This window comes from Dama dama, chromosome 9 (genome assembly GCF_033118175.1).
Source record: "Dama dama isolate Ldn47 chromosome 9, ASM3311817v1, whole genome shotgun sequence".
In the NCBI taxonomy this organism is placed as follows: domain Eukaryota; kingdom Metazoa; phylum Chordata; class Mammalia; order Artiodactyla; family Cervidae; genus Dama; species Dama dama.
This window is the reverse complement of record NC_083689.1, coordinates 56,489,247-56,506,280: the sequence shown is the minus strand read 5'-3', so window position 1 is coordinate 56,506,280 and position 17,034 is coordinate 56,489,247. Positions and strand designations below refer to the sequence as shown.

Here is a 17,034-nt window from a genome sequence, read left to right as displayed (position 1 = left end):
TTTTTCACTCTCCTCTTTCACTTTCATCAAGAGGCTTTTTAGTTCCTCTTCACTCTCTGCCATAAGGGTGGTGTCATCTGCATATCTGAGGTTATTGATATTTCTCCTGGCAATCTTGATTCCAGCTTGTGCTTCTTCCAGCCCAGCGTTTCTCACGATGTACTCTGCACATAAGTTAAATAAGCAGGGTGACAATATACAGCGTTGACATACTCCTTTTCCTATTTGGAACCAGTCTGTTGTTCCACGTCCAGTTCTAACTGTTGCTTCCTGACCTGCATACAGGTTTCTCAAGAGGCAGGTCAGGTGGTCTGGTATGCACATCTGTTTCAGAATTTTCCACAGTTTATTGTGATCCACACAGTTGAAGGCTTTGGCATAGTCAATAAAGCAGAAATAGATGTTTTTCTGGAACTCTCTTGCTTTTTCGATGATCCAGCAGATATTGGCAATTTGATCTCTGGTTCCTCTGCCTTTTCTAAAACCAGCTTGAACATCTGGAAGTTCACGGTTCACATATTGCTGAAGCCTGGCTTGGAGAATTTTGAGCATTACTTTACTAGCGTGTGAGATGAGTGCAATTGTGTGGTAGTTTGAGCATTCTTTGGGATTGCCTTTCTTAGAGAAGACTCTACAGATGGACATCACCAGATGGTCAACACTGAAATCAGATTGATTATATTCTTTGCAGCCAAAGATGGAGAAGCTCTATACAGTCAGCAAAAACAAGACCGCGAGCTGACTGTGGCTCAGATCATGAAACTCCTTATTGCCAAATTCAGACTTAAACTGAAGAAAGTAGGGAAAACCACTAGACCATTCAGGTATGACCTAAATCAAATCCCTTATGACCATACAGTGGAAGTGAGAAATAGATTTAAGGGACTAGATCTGATAGACAGAGAGCCTGATGAACAATGGATGGAGGGTCGTGACATTGTACAGGAGACAGGGATCAAGACCATCCCCGTGGAAAAGAAATGCAAAAAGGCAAAATGGTTGTCTGAGGAGGCCTTACAAATAGCTGTGAAAAGAAGAGAAGCGAAAAGCAAAGGAGAAAAGGAAAGATATTCCCATTTGAATGCAGAGTTCTAAAGAATAGCCAGAAGAGATAAGAAAGCCTTCCTCAGCAATCAATGCAAAGAAATAGAGGAAAACAACAGAATGGGAAAGACTAGAGATCTCTTCAAGAAAATGAGAGATAGCAAGGGAACATTTCATGCAAAGATGGGCTCGATAAAGGACAGAAATGGTATGGACCTAACAGAAGCAGAAGATATTAAGAAGAGGTGGCAAGAATACACAGAAGAACTGTACAAAAAAGATCTTCACAACCCAGATAACCACGCTGGTATAATCACTCACCTAGAGCCAGACATCCTGGAATGTGAAGTCAAGTGGGCCTTAGAAAGCATCACTACGAACAAAGCTAGTGGATGTGATAGAACTCCAGTTGAGCTATTTCAAATCCTGAAAGATGATACTGTGAATGTGCTGCACTCAATATGCCAGCAAATTTGGAAAACTCAGCAGTGGCCACAGGACTGGAAAAGGTCAGTTTTCATACCAATCCCTAAGAAAGTCTCTTGTTAGGGACGGGAAAAAAAATTTTAACTGCAACATATTCAAATGATCAAATTCCAACTTTTCATTTCTTTCAATATTTTTTCTCTATATATCACTCTAATGGTGCAAATTTTAAATTTTAGGTCATCTAATATGTTAGATCCATAGACCTTTAAAAAAAAAACAACAACAACTGGGAAATATACTATCTTTTCTTTTATAAATCCAATGCTTGAAAATTGGCAGCTTCTGAGAGGCAGAAAGTCTCCTGGCTAACAGGATAAAAATGTTGGATCATTAAACCAGAACTCCTCCCCACTCCACTCTCAGTAAACTGGACCAAGGCAGACAAGGAAATTACAAATCTAAAGCAGATCTAGAAGATGAAGGAGGGAGACTATTGGAAACCCTGTCCGTACAACGTAAACTGCAGAGGCACTTCATTCAACCACAAATATTTCTGAATGAATGACCAGATCACTCACTCATTTACTACTTAGAATCTGTCTCTCATTGGCAGTAATGTTCCCCTTATGTCCAAAGTTCTGATTTTCCCCCATGTGGACTCTGAGAGATTTTAGCAGAGAGTATTGTTAAGTCTCTTTCCTATTTCCTGAACAGAAGGTATTTATTATGTGTCTGTGGGCTGATGGGGAAGAGACTGTCCCTCAGATCTGGTAGTCCTGGAGGCTCACACTGTGCAGGTAGGCTACGCCAGCAAACATTCAACTGGTGGTGCCATATAACCATATGGACACATAAATTGGAGCAAAGTCTCTGTTACACTGAGATTTAAGAAAGGATAGAAGCTCAAATAAGAGCAGTCAGTGGTGTTCCTCTGCTAATAATTATTTAAATTGCAGTCTTCACTTGGGATAGTGCTGGGTCTAACGGCTATCTGAAATGATCACCTTGTCTATGTTGGTCACTAACACGTGGACCTTCTGGTTCAGTGTGTTTCAAATACCTATGACTCTAATTCGTGATCTTCTGCCAGTTTATTTTCACTGTGACAACCACACATCACAAGTACCGCCATGGATGGCTCAGGGAATAAATCCCCTAATTCCACTTTTATGCAAAGGGTCAAGAGAATGGTAAAGAGGATGTGTGTGTGTGTGAGGCTTCTGCTTCTCCCCCAGAGGGAGCAGAGACCTACGTGGCACTCCTATCACGAGGTCTATGCTACAAGGCACAGTGTATGGAAGCTAGGGGAGGGAAGGGTATAGATTTCCTCCAAGACAGGGCTGAAGCCAACACACTTACTTGAAGATCAGAAATCTCTCTCAAGCTTCAGCTTTGGATTTCCCAACCTTCAAGCAGTATTCTTCAAGTCTAAATGCTGAAGTTCGTGGGCTATAATCATTTCTGTCAGTGATATCTGACGTAACATGACAACAGCCTTGCCAACTTCCTTCTCCCATCCTATCTTTTGGGTGCCACTGCCCTCAAATTCTAACCTGCATGTTTCACCTGCTTAAATCGTCAAAGGTTTGAGTATAGTGGTAAGCAAAATCAACTGAACAGGGCTTTCCAATTTTCTCAAAACCCAAGATGATTTCTCTCTATGTCACTGCTAGAGTCACCAGAAACTACATAAAACACTTACTTTCAGTGTGTGTAATCACAAACGGTGTCACTCCTATCTTTTACAAGAGGAGCTGAGAAGAACGATAAAAGTACTAAATTATTCCTTTTCATTAGCAGGAAGCAGGTGATCTTACTATCCAGAAGGCAGGGATGGGTAGTGAGGAACACAGGTGACTTATGCTGTGTGTCTGAGTTTCCAGAGCAACTGCTAATTAAGATGGAGTAACTCTAGCATATGTCCATAAAGGTCAGAAGTTAAGGTTTTTCCATTACATATATATATTTTAAATGGGGCTTTTAAAAGAAATTGGGTAGCTGGAGAAAGACAAATGAACATCAGGTGAAAGAACTATATATAGCTCAAGAAAATGGAACTCCTGAAATTTCACAATGTTGGTTGATAGGATGGGAGAGGAATTCATGAATAGCCAGCTGACTTTCTGGTTTCCTAAGTTAGGGCTTCCTAATTTATTAAGAAATCTGAAATCAGTCCAGACATAGAGGTCTAACTGGATCCACTCTACTTAGCTGCCTGAGACAAATTTCCTCTGCTGTCCTAAAAGAGTTATCATTTACTAAACTGACCTGAAGTCATGGACAGACCAACCTTGGGAGAAGTCATTTGGTCACTGCATGAATGATTTAAATACCACTAATTTCATTGAAAACAAACCAAAAGCAACACCTTCCTGTAAAGCCCTTATTCTTTAATCAAATGGGAGGTGTCTCACTCAGATTACTAGTTACTGAGGATGTTAAAAAGAAAATTCTTTCTCGCAAAGATGTATAGCATAACTTAAAAGAGCAAATAAATAAAAGAATGGCAATCGCAAAACTGAGTATATATCTATTTTAAATTGAGTTTTCAAAACAGAAAAATACAAGCATGTGCTTGTAAAAAAATTCTAAAATGATAAAAAGGGCAGTATTGAAACATCAATGTCCCTTCCAGCACAAGCCACTGTCCAGTCTGCCTTCATTATAGAAAACCACCCTGATTCATTCTCCTGTATCTTTCCAGAAATACTACAAACACATACACATATCTGTCTGAGTATATACTCCTGGATTCATATATATAAGTATGTACACTAATGGTTTTCAAAAGTAGCTGCATATCAAATCACCAAGAAAGTTTAAGAAACATACCGAAATTCAGATCCCACCCAGATCAATGAACTCTGAGGTTCCAGGGAAGGGGCTTATGTGCTGGAATTTTTCATTTTCAGCTCCCCAGGTGCTAAAGTGCGGGTGGGCTGAGAGCTGCACACCACCCTACACCTTGCTCTTAGCATGCTCCATACGTGCACGTACAGAATGATCTCATTCCTCTGCTTACATTATGATTTATTTTGGCAGCCCTTTACTGACAGTTATCCCTTCTGGTCCCATGGTTTGGCTTTTATAAATGGCACCACACTATACCTCTGTGCTGGAGAGCATCCACTCCTCTCTGGGAGGAGAATCTGCCCTCCTCTCTGGGTGCTAACCAGCATGGATTTCTTGTTGGGTTTACCAGTGGGGAGCTCTGGCAAGAGATCAGCAGGAGGAAGGAGAAAGCCAAGGTATTTATTCCCTAGTCTCCCCTTCTGAGAGATCACCTCCACCTGGCTGAATCCCTTGACCAAAGGTCCTTTCAAAGTGCTGACTTGGTAGAAGTCTCTCTCCTTCTGGGTTCTGGTAACCACTTTCTACTCATATCCCTTTGGCCTAAGGATGGTAATTAATTGGTTGCTACTAGCCCTGGTTTACTGTACTAATAACTCTTGTGATTCTCCTGTTCCCACCCCTTTATAAATAAATTCTCCTTGAATAATGCTATTTTCATTGTAGACTGATGTTTCTTCTTAGGATTCCAGCAGGTCAACCCTGGACGGCATCTATGCCTTTATTTCTTGGTGGACAATGCTGTTCTGCTTACTTCTGAGAACACTGGCTTCTTCACAAAGGGCAACAAGAGGTAACAAGGTTACTGTAACACAGCCATTTTATCCCTTCTTCTGAATGTTTTTGACAACAGCCAAGAAACAGCCCTATTACCTCTACAATGTGCAAGAAGTATTGGAAGTATTCTGAAGCAATGGCTTAGGGAGAACCTCACTGCTTTCTTGGGAAGGAAGCAGAAAGACACTGAAGAGAAACAGAACAAAGGCAGTGGATGACTAAGATGCAGAATTTCAGGATGCTTTCTTTTCAGAAACAATTTTTCTTTTTGCCATATGACAATCAAATTGACAAAAAGTTACAGGCTGAAAAGGAATCCCTGAGGCTAAATTATCACTCAGTGAAAACTCAGAATTGCAACTGTGTTGCAGTCTAATTAGTGTTGTTCCAACTGGCTCCACCCAATGGAGAAACAATAGGGTAGATGCCTGAAAAGGTTCTCAAGAGCAAACAGGTAAACCTCATGACTTTGAGCAAACAGCTTGTAGCTTGACTTGTAAAGGGAGTGCTTCTACTGATTTCTATGTATTTTATTATTTGTAGTTCATTTAGTTTTAGTTCTTTTATTTTAAAATTATTTCAGTATTTTTAATTGGGTTGCTCTGTGTTACACAAGGATCAAACAAATAAAAATAAACATTGCTGCGAAAACTGAAAGGAATCAACACTAGGGGTTTGTTCATTGGTGGTGGGAAGACAGTCTAAGAGTCAATAAAGATAAGGTAATTTTAAAAATTACAGAAGTAACCAATTTATATTGACCACTTATTATGAACCTGGCCATTTACTAAATGTTATACTTATGACCAACCTAGATAGCATATTAAAAAGCAGAGCATTACTTTGCCAACAAAGGTCCGTCTAGTCAAGGCTATGGTTTTTCCAGTGGTCATGTATGGACGTGAGAGTTGGACTGTGAAGAAAGCTGAGCACCGAAAAATTGATGCTTTTGAACTGTGGTGTTGGAGAAGACTCTTGAGAGTCCCTTGGACTGCAAGGAGATCCAACCAGTCCATCCTAAAGGAGACCAGTCCTGGGTGTTCATCGGAAGGACTGATGATGAAGCTGAAACTCCAGTACTTTGGCCACCTCATGTGAAGAACTGACTCATTGGAAAAGACCCTGATGCTGGGAGGGATTGGGGGCAGGAGGAGAAGGGGACGACAGAGGATGAGATGGCTGGATGGCATCACCAACTCGATGGACATGAGTTTGAATAAACTCCAGGAGTTGGTGATGGACAGGGAGGCCTGGCGTGCTGCGATTCATGGGGTCGCAAAGAGTCAGACACGACTGAGCGACTGAACTGAACAGTGATATCTCATCTGACTCTCACAACAAGTCTTGAATGCAGGTATTATTCTTAATCGGGGCTTCCCTGATAGCTCAGTTGGGAAAGAATCCACTTGCAATGTGGGAGACGTCCATTCGATCCCTGGGTCAGAAAAATCCGCTGGAGAAGGGATAGGCTACCCACTCCAGTATTCTTGGGCTTTGCTTGTGGCTCAGCTAAAGAATCTGCCTTCAGTGTGGGAGACCTGGGTTTGATCCCTGGGTTGGGAAGATCCCCTGGAGAAGGGAAAGGCTACCCCACTCTAGTATCTGGCCTGGAGAATTCCATGGACTACAGTCCATGGGGTCACAAAGAGCAACTTTCACTTTCAGTATTATTCCTTACCATTTCAAAGAAGAGGTCTAACTCAGACAGGGCAAATAACTTGCCCAAGTTTACACAGCTAGGATATAGCAGAGCTAAGGTTTCACTGCCCAGGCCACATTGGCTTTTCCTTAACACTGGATCCCAAGGCTCACTGATGGTTTGTGCATGACAGAGCCACTTATGTTATGATAGAGCCCATATCAGTCTTCAGATACCTATGTGCAGTCATACATCTCTATATAAATGGAATCGCTATTCGTTTGCAGGATCTCTGCCATAATGATACCATCCATTATGAGAAACATATTCCCCCCCTCAAAAATAGTGTTTCAGAATAGCATTTCCTTAAACTGTGGAATCCTGTTTTAAGAGGCTGAAGAGAAGTACTGTAAAACCATCTTCTGTGGTCACATACATTTAGGAAATGCAGCCTAAGACATGCCCCTTGGGAGATTCACAATGGACATATTAAAGGCACAGAAGTCCTCTTGTTAAGAATCTGTTGAACTAACCCTAACTCCACTCTTTGCACCTGTCTCCCATTCCTGCATCAGTCTGGTGAATGGTGATCTACAAGTCTCACATCTTTCATACATGCTGATGTTGACCCAACACTTTCAGTATCACATACCCTGAGATCTCTTTTTCTTTCAAGACCCAGTGCAAGAGTCTTGATTTTCTTGGGTTACATACACAGTAGATGCACAGCAGGAATATCTCTTGGCTTGATTAATTGATGAACCCATCCTGTATTGATTTATGACCAAAAGGCAAGCATTTGCAAGGCAGCTGGCTGGCTTCCTTGAGGAGCTTTAAAGGAAAGCACTGGTGAGCTAATTGGATTCCCCTGAAGGCCAAGGGCAGGATGCTCTTAAGCTCCACTACTGTCATCACTGCAGGGACAATCCAAGCGCCAGTGATGACATAGGCATGGCCCTGAGAGCTTTATATTGGTGTATATCCAGATTTTATTCTTGTGGAAGTCAATCAGCCTAAGGCACTGTGACTATGGTTCTCAGACGTGAGGACCACTTGTCAAAATGACCTGCCGGGCTTGTTAAACCACGACTGCTGGCCCCCTCCTCCAGAGCTGTCCACCCCGTAAGTCTGGGTGGGGCCTGAAAACATGTATTTCTAACAAGCTTCTGGGTGATACCAATGATGGTGGTCCCAGGACCACATTCTGGGAACCACTGTACTGAGCTAAGACCCTGCCCAGAAAAAGCAGCATGCAGAGACCAAAGCAGCCTACAGTACAAGGTTTTCTAGATTCTTAACTCAAAAAGAGACGTTAAAAATAAGACCTCAAGGCTGTTTCCAACTAGAAATGTGTTCCTAGCTAAGTAAGCATCTGCTTTCCAGACTGACTAAAAAGATTTAAAAGTAGCTCCTGAACTCCAATATGCTTTTAATTTACTTAATTTAGGATCTGGATCTCCCAGTAAGATTCCTCCAAATTATATACATAGGGAGGGAGACAGACAATCCCAGTTCTAACCCAAATCAAGAAAAACAGCCATTTAGTGTTCCTTCCAAATCCACTTACAGGCATAATAGTGCTGAAAGCCATGCAAAATCTTAAGCCTACTTCCTTCCCTAAAGGCACTACCAAAAAGTGGAGATTTAAAATGCTTAACACCTACTTACATATACAAAATACAGCTAACTCCAGAATAAAACTTGTTTATTCATATATTTAATTAAACTCCAAGGTTTCAGCATCTACCATGTCATGGCAAATGGGGGAAATTATTTAAGACTATTTAGCAAGATTAATTAGTTTATAGAAGAAAATGCAGACCCTTTCCATGATTTTAGCTTGTAAAGGGGGGAAGACAATCCATGTGAAGGAAAACATTGTTCCCTTTTTGACTTCCACTCTGTCAGGGACGCCGGCTAAGCACTGAACAGTGTTTGGTCCCCGTCTCCTCCCATACCCCCTCTGCCGACCGGCTGGAGATATCCAAGCCCACAGACAGCCCTGGTGCTTGGGAAAGAAATCCTGTGGGTCATGAACAGTGAGGCCTGCCTTGAGCAATTTTGTCTGTGGAAAAAAAAGAAGAACCGCTAATAACCAAACGCATTTATCCAATAAAAACCGGATGGGTCACCAGGCAGGATAGCCACCCTCGACCAAGTGAGATCTTGGCTGGGCAATGGGAAAAGCTGACAGGAAGCCTCTCAGAAAACAAGAATGTGGGTGACATCAGTGACAACCTCTGAAAATGCCAAGGGAACCTAGCCTGGTACCAAATCGAACCTGGCTAGGTATCCAACCTAGCCTTGGAAAAGCTGTGGCCATGGTGGACACAAGAGCCTGAGATGTAAGAGGGATGGTTCAGGGCTTGTCCAAGAGATGACCACGATCGAGCAGGCGGGAACTACTGTGGGGGTGGTGAGGAGTAACAAGAAAAGGAAAAGGATTCCTTGTGAAAATCATTGTGCTTTCAAGCTATTTTGCAAGGTGGGGAACACTGCCAAATTCTCAAGCAAAACAGTCTGAAGAGATCTTTTATGCTTGGAGGCAGGTGAGAAAAAATATCCTCAACCTAACAGGAAAGATCCTCTTCCCACAGAAAGCTGATTCAACCACAGAGGAAAACTTCCTCTTTCAAATCCCTGCATTCCAAAGAATGACAAATAAAGATCACTGGAGCAAACTCATAGCTGCCTGTTTGGGTGTAACTCTTTTGGCATAAAATAGCATTTAGATGGTAAAATTACTTTTAAAAATATGCCATTAGTTATCACTTGTCCAATGCCTCTTATTCATTTAGTGATTTATCTGGACCCAATAAATAACAGTGAGGCATGCAGCTTATCAGGTACCCCGTGGGGTGTGGAGGTTTCCTATGTTTTAGGAACAGGCCTGTCTACCCCAGTGGGTCTAGGTTTAAGGTGGGGCAGTACCTACCTCTACAGTAGAAGTTCCTTCTTTCACTAGTAACTCAAAGACTGACCTGACAGCTCCAGGCCATCAAGACAGGAGGCCAGTGTGGAGAATGGTCAGAACAGCCTGGGACATCTCTCTGCGCCTGAATGACACACACCAGAAATGAGGGAATAAAGGGACAGGAAGGACAGTGTAGAAGAGGACCCCTGACGAATTACTGATAATTTGCCATTCATAGTGCCGAACACGTAAATGACACAACAAAAGATAATCTCGTTTAAACTTCACAAAACCTTTTCATGGAGGGTATGATTACCCTATTTTACAGATGAAGAAACTGAGGCAGAAAGTCCTAAAGTAACTTGCCTCCTTCCCCTCCAAATCCATACCTGCTTTTCTCTATTTTAATTTTCTCCACAGAACTTTTCAACATTTACTACCTGAGATTCTGATATTAGCTTTCTAGAATATAAAATCCATGACAGCAGAAACAATGCAATTTCTTATCACCCTATCTTTAGGATTCAGAACAACACCTGGCCCACAGTCAGTGTTCAAACAGTATTTGTTGAGTGAATGTTGACTGAATAAGTAAAACAGAAGTAAACTTTTAGAGATATCTCTCTTGGTGAGCTTTTCCCAGGTTTCATGTGAGAGCAGCTGAAGCAAATTCAGTAGGAGCCAACAGTGCTTCAGAGAAACAACTCGGCCTGGAAGCAGGCCGTGTTTATCCTCTGAATTCCAGGCAGTGTTCTCTTGCCTCTCACTGGCCACTAAAACTGGAGAGGTTGACTCTGGCAAAAATTGAAGGCATTTGGCATGCACACATCTTTTAGGTCACCAGAAATAACTTGGACATGCATGTGTGTGTGTGTTGAGCGGAAAGGACAAGAAAAATCAGCTTTATTTATGGGGCTACTGGGCAGTGAGTTAGTTTTTAGGGGTGGGGACCACTTAGGCAGGGAGAACTCTCAGGTTAGGTTGTTCCATTACTGGAATCATCCCCTGTCCTTCTCTCTATCCCTACCCCAGTGGTCTGGAAAAAAGCATTTCCTTGGTCAGTTTTAATTTGGGGGAATTACTGCAGTATCTTCAGTCCCTAGTGGGACGTCCCCTGACTTCTTTCTCAGCATTTGTTTACTTCCTCCTTAAAAATCACTATCCTACAAAAAAGCAGAGGCATGAGGCCAGTTCTATTGGACACTAGGAAGGAGAGAGATGAATTTCTGCTGTCCTTTGTAAGCACCCAGCGAATGACCTTTCTTCTTAGGACAGTTCACCCCACTCCGTCCACCATCAGGAGTAGGGGGATGGGTGCATTCAGGGACACATTCAGGGCCAAGGACAGGCATTGGCCAGCTGATGTTGGTGCCAGGATTAAAACCTAGGTCTTCCTGCTTTCCATGTCAGTGATAGAACTATCTTTCTTTTTGCCTCTGCCATCAGCTATGGTTTGGTTTTGTTTCTTAACTTCTTAGAATCTCATTTATGAGTCATTTTCTTTCAAATAAGATTCTGGAAATGGGAAGCTCATCTTCATATGCCACTGTGGCAGGGTGAGAACCTTCCATCCCCTCCTACTGACCCAGGCAGCCCAGCTCCATCCCAAGGCCATTGCTCATGACTCTTGACTTCTGTCAGTTAACCTTTGCTGAAAAAACTGGCCCATATTCAGTAGCTTAAAACATCCATAATGTATTACTCCTCATGAATCTGTGAGTTAACTGGGCAGCATTTCTGTTGCTCTTTCCTGGACTCACTCATGTGGCTACACTAGCTGACTGGTGGCCCAGGTTCTGGGCTTAGCTGGGATAGTAGGCCTTCTCTCTCCAATAGTTCTTCATCCTCAAGGAGGCTGGACTGGGCTTTTTTACATGGTGACTGGGTTCTAAGAGGATGAGACAGGAAACTGCAGGGCCTTGTGGCCTGGTGTGGAAGTCATATGATGGTCAAATCAAGTCAGAGGGTGAAGGCCAGCCTAAGTTCAACAGCTCCACCTCTTAAGGGGAGGAGCCGCAAAGACTCTTGGGCCATACTTATCATAGGCCTCCGAGACAGAAAGGAATGAACTGGGACCATAAGAAGCTAGGGATTAAAGAGTCTCATCTGTCACCAGAAAACATATGGATTTAAAGTGGCCAAATCTTTTAACTTTTCAGAAGCTGGAAATCTAGATTTTAAAAAATCTATTAATAGCCTATTTTTTAGAGCAGTTTTAAGCTTATAAAAAAATTGCTGAAAATAACTTAGAATTTTCATATAACTCTCCCGTTTCCCTAAGTTTCCTCTATTATTAACACCTTTCATTACTGTGGTACATTTATAGCTACTGATGAGCCAATTTTGATACATTATTATTACCATTATTAACTACCAACTAAAGTCCACAGCTTACATTAGGATCTACTCTTTCTGTTCTATGGGTTTTATGAGTTCTGAAAAGGCATAATGTCTTATATCTACTTTTGGAGTATCGTATAGTAAAGTATCACTGTCCTTCCTGCCCTCTCATCTTTTTACTGATTTTGTAGTTTTCTGTTTTCCAAAATGTCATGTGGTTGGTATCATACCATACTATAGTCTTTTCAGAGTGGCTTTATGCATTTATGGTTCATCCATGTCTTTTCATGACTTGATAGCTCATTTCCTCTCAACATCAAATAATATTCCATTATTTGGATGTATCATAGTTTGGTGATCCATTCACCTGCTGAAGAATGACTTGGTTGCTTCCAACTTGGCAATTATGAATAAAGCTGCTATTTATATTTGTGGGCAGGATTTTGTTGTGAATGTAAGTTTTCAACTTATCTGAGTAAATATCGAGGAGTGTGGTCACTTGATCGTGTTGTGTGATAAGTCTATGTTTAGTTTTATAAGAAGCAATCAGCTTGCCTTTTATAGTGGCTTTCTCAGTTTGCATTCCCACCAGCAATGCATGAGACTTCTGTTGCTCCTTATCCTCATCAGCATTTGATGTCAGTGATTTGGAGGCTAGCTGTTCTAATAGGTGTGGAATGATATATGCTTGTTTTAATATTGAGCATACTGGTCCTTTATCAGATATGCATTTTGCAAATGTTTTCTTCTAGTATGTGGCTTGGCTTTTCATTTTCTTAATAATGTCTTTTGCAGAGCAGAAGCTTTTAGCCTAAATGAAGTCCAACTTACCAATTTTTTCTTTCATGGATTATGCTTTTGGTGCAATATTGAAACAGTCACTGCCAAACTCAAAGACACCTAGTTTTTCTCCTATGTTGTGTTCTAGAATTATTATAGTTTTGCATTTTACACTTAGGTATATGATCCATTTTGAGTTAATTTTTGTGAAACTTGTAAGGTCTATATCTAAATTCATTTGTGTGTGTGTGTGTGTGTGTGTGTGTGTGTATGTCTAGTGGTTCCAGCCAGTACGAAATCTGGATTTTTTTGTGAAGTGACCTGATCTTAAAGGTTGGTTCAATTTTTTTTTTTTTTTTTTTGGTGGTCATGCTGAGATGACAACTAAGTTCCCCTTCCTCCAATACACATTTCCGTAGAATATTTTTCTCCATCCTGGATCACCTCTGCCTCCCTCATCCCCTTACCTGAAATGCTCTTCCATCCATTCGTATCATCTTACCTAGTGCCCGCCTCACATTTCGTCTACTCCACCTTTCCCAACACTAGACTGGCTTGTGTACCTAACAAATACCCAATTAAGAGTTGTTGAACTCTATATGCACTTCTGAGCTCTAAGTTGCATTTAGCACTGTCGTTTACCACTGTCTCTCCTCCTCAACCAGAGTATAAACTTCTGGGGAGGCCCAGAATTCTCTCCTTCTCCTTTACCACAGGAAGCTCAGCAGAGGTCTGAGCACAAATTTGGTCAGTGATCTCCACCGACCATTTTAGACAAGCTAAAGTGCTCTTTCATCTTTAGGAGAGATGGCTGAGGACCTTCCAAAGACAGGATCTCCAAAGTCTTGCCCTAGCAAGGCTGAAATGGTAGCATCTCTGATTCTGATGCCAGCTTTAGCATTATGTCCACACAAACAAGGGGCACTCATCCCCTTGGAGAATTAGGAAAGATTTACCAATGAGACAGCAAAATATGGCCTCCGAAGTGCCAAAGATGCCGAGTCACAAATGTGTTTCTTTCATTATGATTGTTATGTGGTCAGAAGGATGATCCCAGTCATTATGAAAACAATGAAAAACAAATGAATGAAATAAAAAAAAACGGACAGTTTTCTGGTGACTGGTTCCCCACCTTATGCCTAATTTATATTCAATGTAGTGGAAATCCCCCACCCCTTGATTTGGTCTTGTGTCCTCATCTGCATCATTAAGTGTTCCCCATTCAAGGAGTTTGGTGCACTTCAAAGTGAGCAAGGATGGAAAGAATGAAAGGCTTCAGTGCTGAGACCCAAGTAGCCTGGACTGGTTGTGACAGAGCCCAAGCACCACTGCAGAAGGTGCTTCAGACTTTTCAGAATTCACAGCCTCAGGGAAAAGCTGCGGCTTGCATTTGCCAGCGTAACCTCGAGTCTGTCTGGGTATGGTCCATCCAGGCCAATCCCAGGCAGAAAAAAACAGGCAGGCACAAACTGGGTGACAACCTCTCCTGGCTCTGGGTTTCAGAAATGGGTGGTGAACCAGCTGCAGTGTGGAGCCACTGACATGGCCCTCATCAGGGCTGAGGCAAACCCCAGTGTCAGCACTGCTTCTACCTCAAGAGCAGCAGCCTTCCCGGAGCTCAGGATTCCCAGGTATCACTTAGCTATTCCCTTGAATGGAAGACAACAGCCCAGCAAGAAACATACCCACATTCCAGCCTCCCATCCTCCACCAAACAAGGAGACTGTTCTTGGCCTCATATTCCCTTCCCTGGGAAAGCCCCCAAACCTATAGCAGGTAGGCATGTGTCCCGTGGATGGCATGAAGCAGGTAAAGTGATAGCTAGTGTTTTACAGAATACAAATCTAGCTTACTTAAAGTATGACTTTTGTACATTTCATAGCATATGACAAATAATTGGGTTCTCAAAAAAATCACATCTAGACATCAAAAAATAAAAAGTCACAAGCCCCCTCATCCATGACCTGTTTAAAAGACATAACCCTCCATTTCCATGTAACTCCTGAAGCAGCCTCTTTGGACACACTATACTCAACAAAGCCTCAGGGGTTCCCAGACACCAGCTGCTGAAAACAGAGCTTAAAGACCACTAGTTGGTGCTGCTGGTGAAAATCAGGGAGTGTTGAGCAACTGTGCTCATGATGAGCAACAAATAACCTCAGCAACTGCAAGGTACAGAGGCTTAAACAAAATGGAAGAAAAGGAACCAGAATCTCCTTAAAGTCTAGGAAAGCAGTGTTAGGAGTCCCTGAGGGAGCCATCCATCAATGGAGGGAGGCTCCATTGGCTTTGGAGAACCAGAAGGGACTCACTGCCCACAAGCTGAACAAGTTACATTATTTTGAACATTTGAGGATACTTCTTGGTAAACAAACACATCATCTACCTCATAACAGGTTAAGTAATTAAACTTCTTGAATATCAAGGTAGGATTTAAAGCTGTCACCAATTAAAAAGAGACCTGATTTTCTCAATGTACAGTTTCATCTTACACTTTGGCTGCATTTTCTAAGCACCTCTTACCCATTTTAGAGTCATTTTTCATTCCAACCTTTAGTATCCCTTAGTCTCTTCTAAGGAAAAAAAATGTTAGACCCATTTTGCGGGTCTGTAAATACATTAGTGAGATAGAATGGCGGGGTGCAATCATGCAACCACAGCAAGGAGAAGGATAGGAAAAGGTTCTAACATGCTGGTGTCTCACCAGGAGAAATGACTGCCCTGAAGGCAATTTGTGGCTGAACCTCAAACTATTTTCACCAGAGAAAGGCAAAGTCAACTCTGCTCTTCCTGAGTTTCATACAACTGTGGCCGGAGGGTCCAGTTGTTCTGGTCATGGCCTCACATTCTTTCTGCAAAGGCTCTAGTGGATAAGATTTATGGGGTGGTCTGAAGAAGCAAGCTAAGTAATGTGGGATGCAACCACAAAAGAGAACTTTCTGGCCCAAGCAGAGTAGATCTAGTTTCCGTGGAGGATTGGACAACCAGCCTCAAAATTGCCTGTCTCAGCTGTGGGTGCTCAACGCCCAAGAATGAAGCAACAGAGGTTCTTCTCTTTTAGAGCATCTACTCTGTGATCATGCTCATGCTAAGGTTTCAGGAGCTAAAGACTCAAAGGGCTCCTGGAGCTATTCTCTCTAGCAGTGGAGACAGATAGCACTGAACATACTCAACAAAGTTGGGGAGAAGGGGGAAACTGTGACAACACAAATGAGTGAAACAAATGTAGCTACTGATCTACTGAGCTACTACAGTGCCTGGATGTTTGTAAAACTAAAAGAAATAGTTTTTCATGCCCCAGCAGCCAGCACAGGCAAGGAGCCATCACCAAAGCCATCTCAGCAGGATGGTAGGTCAAACGTCACCAAGGCCAAGAAGCAGTATGTTCCCCTTCGAGATGATGATGCTTAAAAAATGTGAAATAAACTTATTAGCCAAGCTTCCAAGTTGAGGGAGAAGGTTTACATTGGGCTCATGGGACAATACTCAAAGTCAGGCCGGGCCAGAGAGCACATTCTGGGTAGAATGGCTGACGAGGCCCCCCTGTGGCCGGCAGCCAGACGTCATACTTACAGTGAGTTGGGCCGGGTGGGTTTGAGCACATCCAGGTCTGGGTCACTGGAGTTCATGTTGGGCTGTAAGCTGCTGCTGGAATTGAGGATGCTGTTCGCATTTGAAGAGACGACAGATTCCAAACTGGAGTTGATGAGGCTGTTTCTTTGTTCCTCTGGGGGGGACAAAAACCCACAAACCAATATTAATATTATTCCATTCAATTCCATTGGGATAGTCTGTTCCTACCTATCCAAAAGTTTATAAATAATGAGGTTACACGGTGCTCTCTGGTGCTGATGAAACTAGGAAAAGGACATAGGGAAGAATCACAGGACAAATAAGAATCACAAGTGGGAGGACTTCTCCGTGGACCCTGTAGTTGAGAAATTGCCTGCCAATGTAGGGGAAATGGGTTTGATCTCTAATCTAGGACAATTCTACATGCCGAGGGGCAGCTGGGCCTGGGTGCCACAACTACTGAGCCCACACGCTGCAGCCACTGAAGCCAGTGTGCCTAGAGCCCATGTTTTGCAACAAGAGAAGCCACCACAATGAGAAGCCTGCACACCACAACTAGAGAGCAGCCCTGGATCGCTGCAACTAGAGAAAGACCACAGACAGCAACAAAGACCCAGACAAAGACCCAGCACAGCCAGAAATAAATAATGATTTTTTTTTTTAAAGTAAGAATTACAAGTGGGAATTA

At 42.5% G+C, this 17,034-nt stretch overlaps 1 protein-coding gene across 13 annotated transcripts in view; it reads right to left on the bottom strand.

Moving 5' to 3' along the window:
* The window catches only part of ARHGAP26 (Rho GTPase activating protein 26), a 465,415-nt gene that overhangs the window by 67,399 nt on the left and 380,982 nt on the right, over positions 1-17,034 (bottom strand). For all 13 annotated transcript variants that reach the window (XR_009694187.1, XR_009694186.1, XR_009694188.1 and 10 more), the window contains one exon: positions 16,347-16,500. Coding sequence is in view for 10 of the 13 variants with exons in the window: in XM_061151615.1 (XP_061007598.1) it covers positions 16,347-16,500 (154 nt within the window). In the remaining 3 variants the exon portion in view is untranslated. The remainder of the gene's footprint in view (positions 1-16,346; positions 16,501-17,034) is intronic.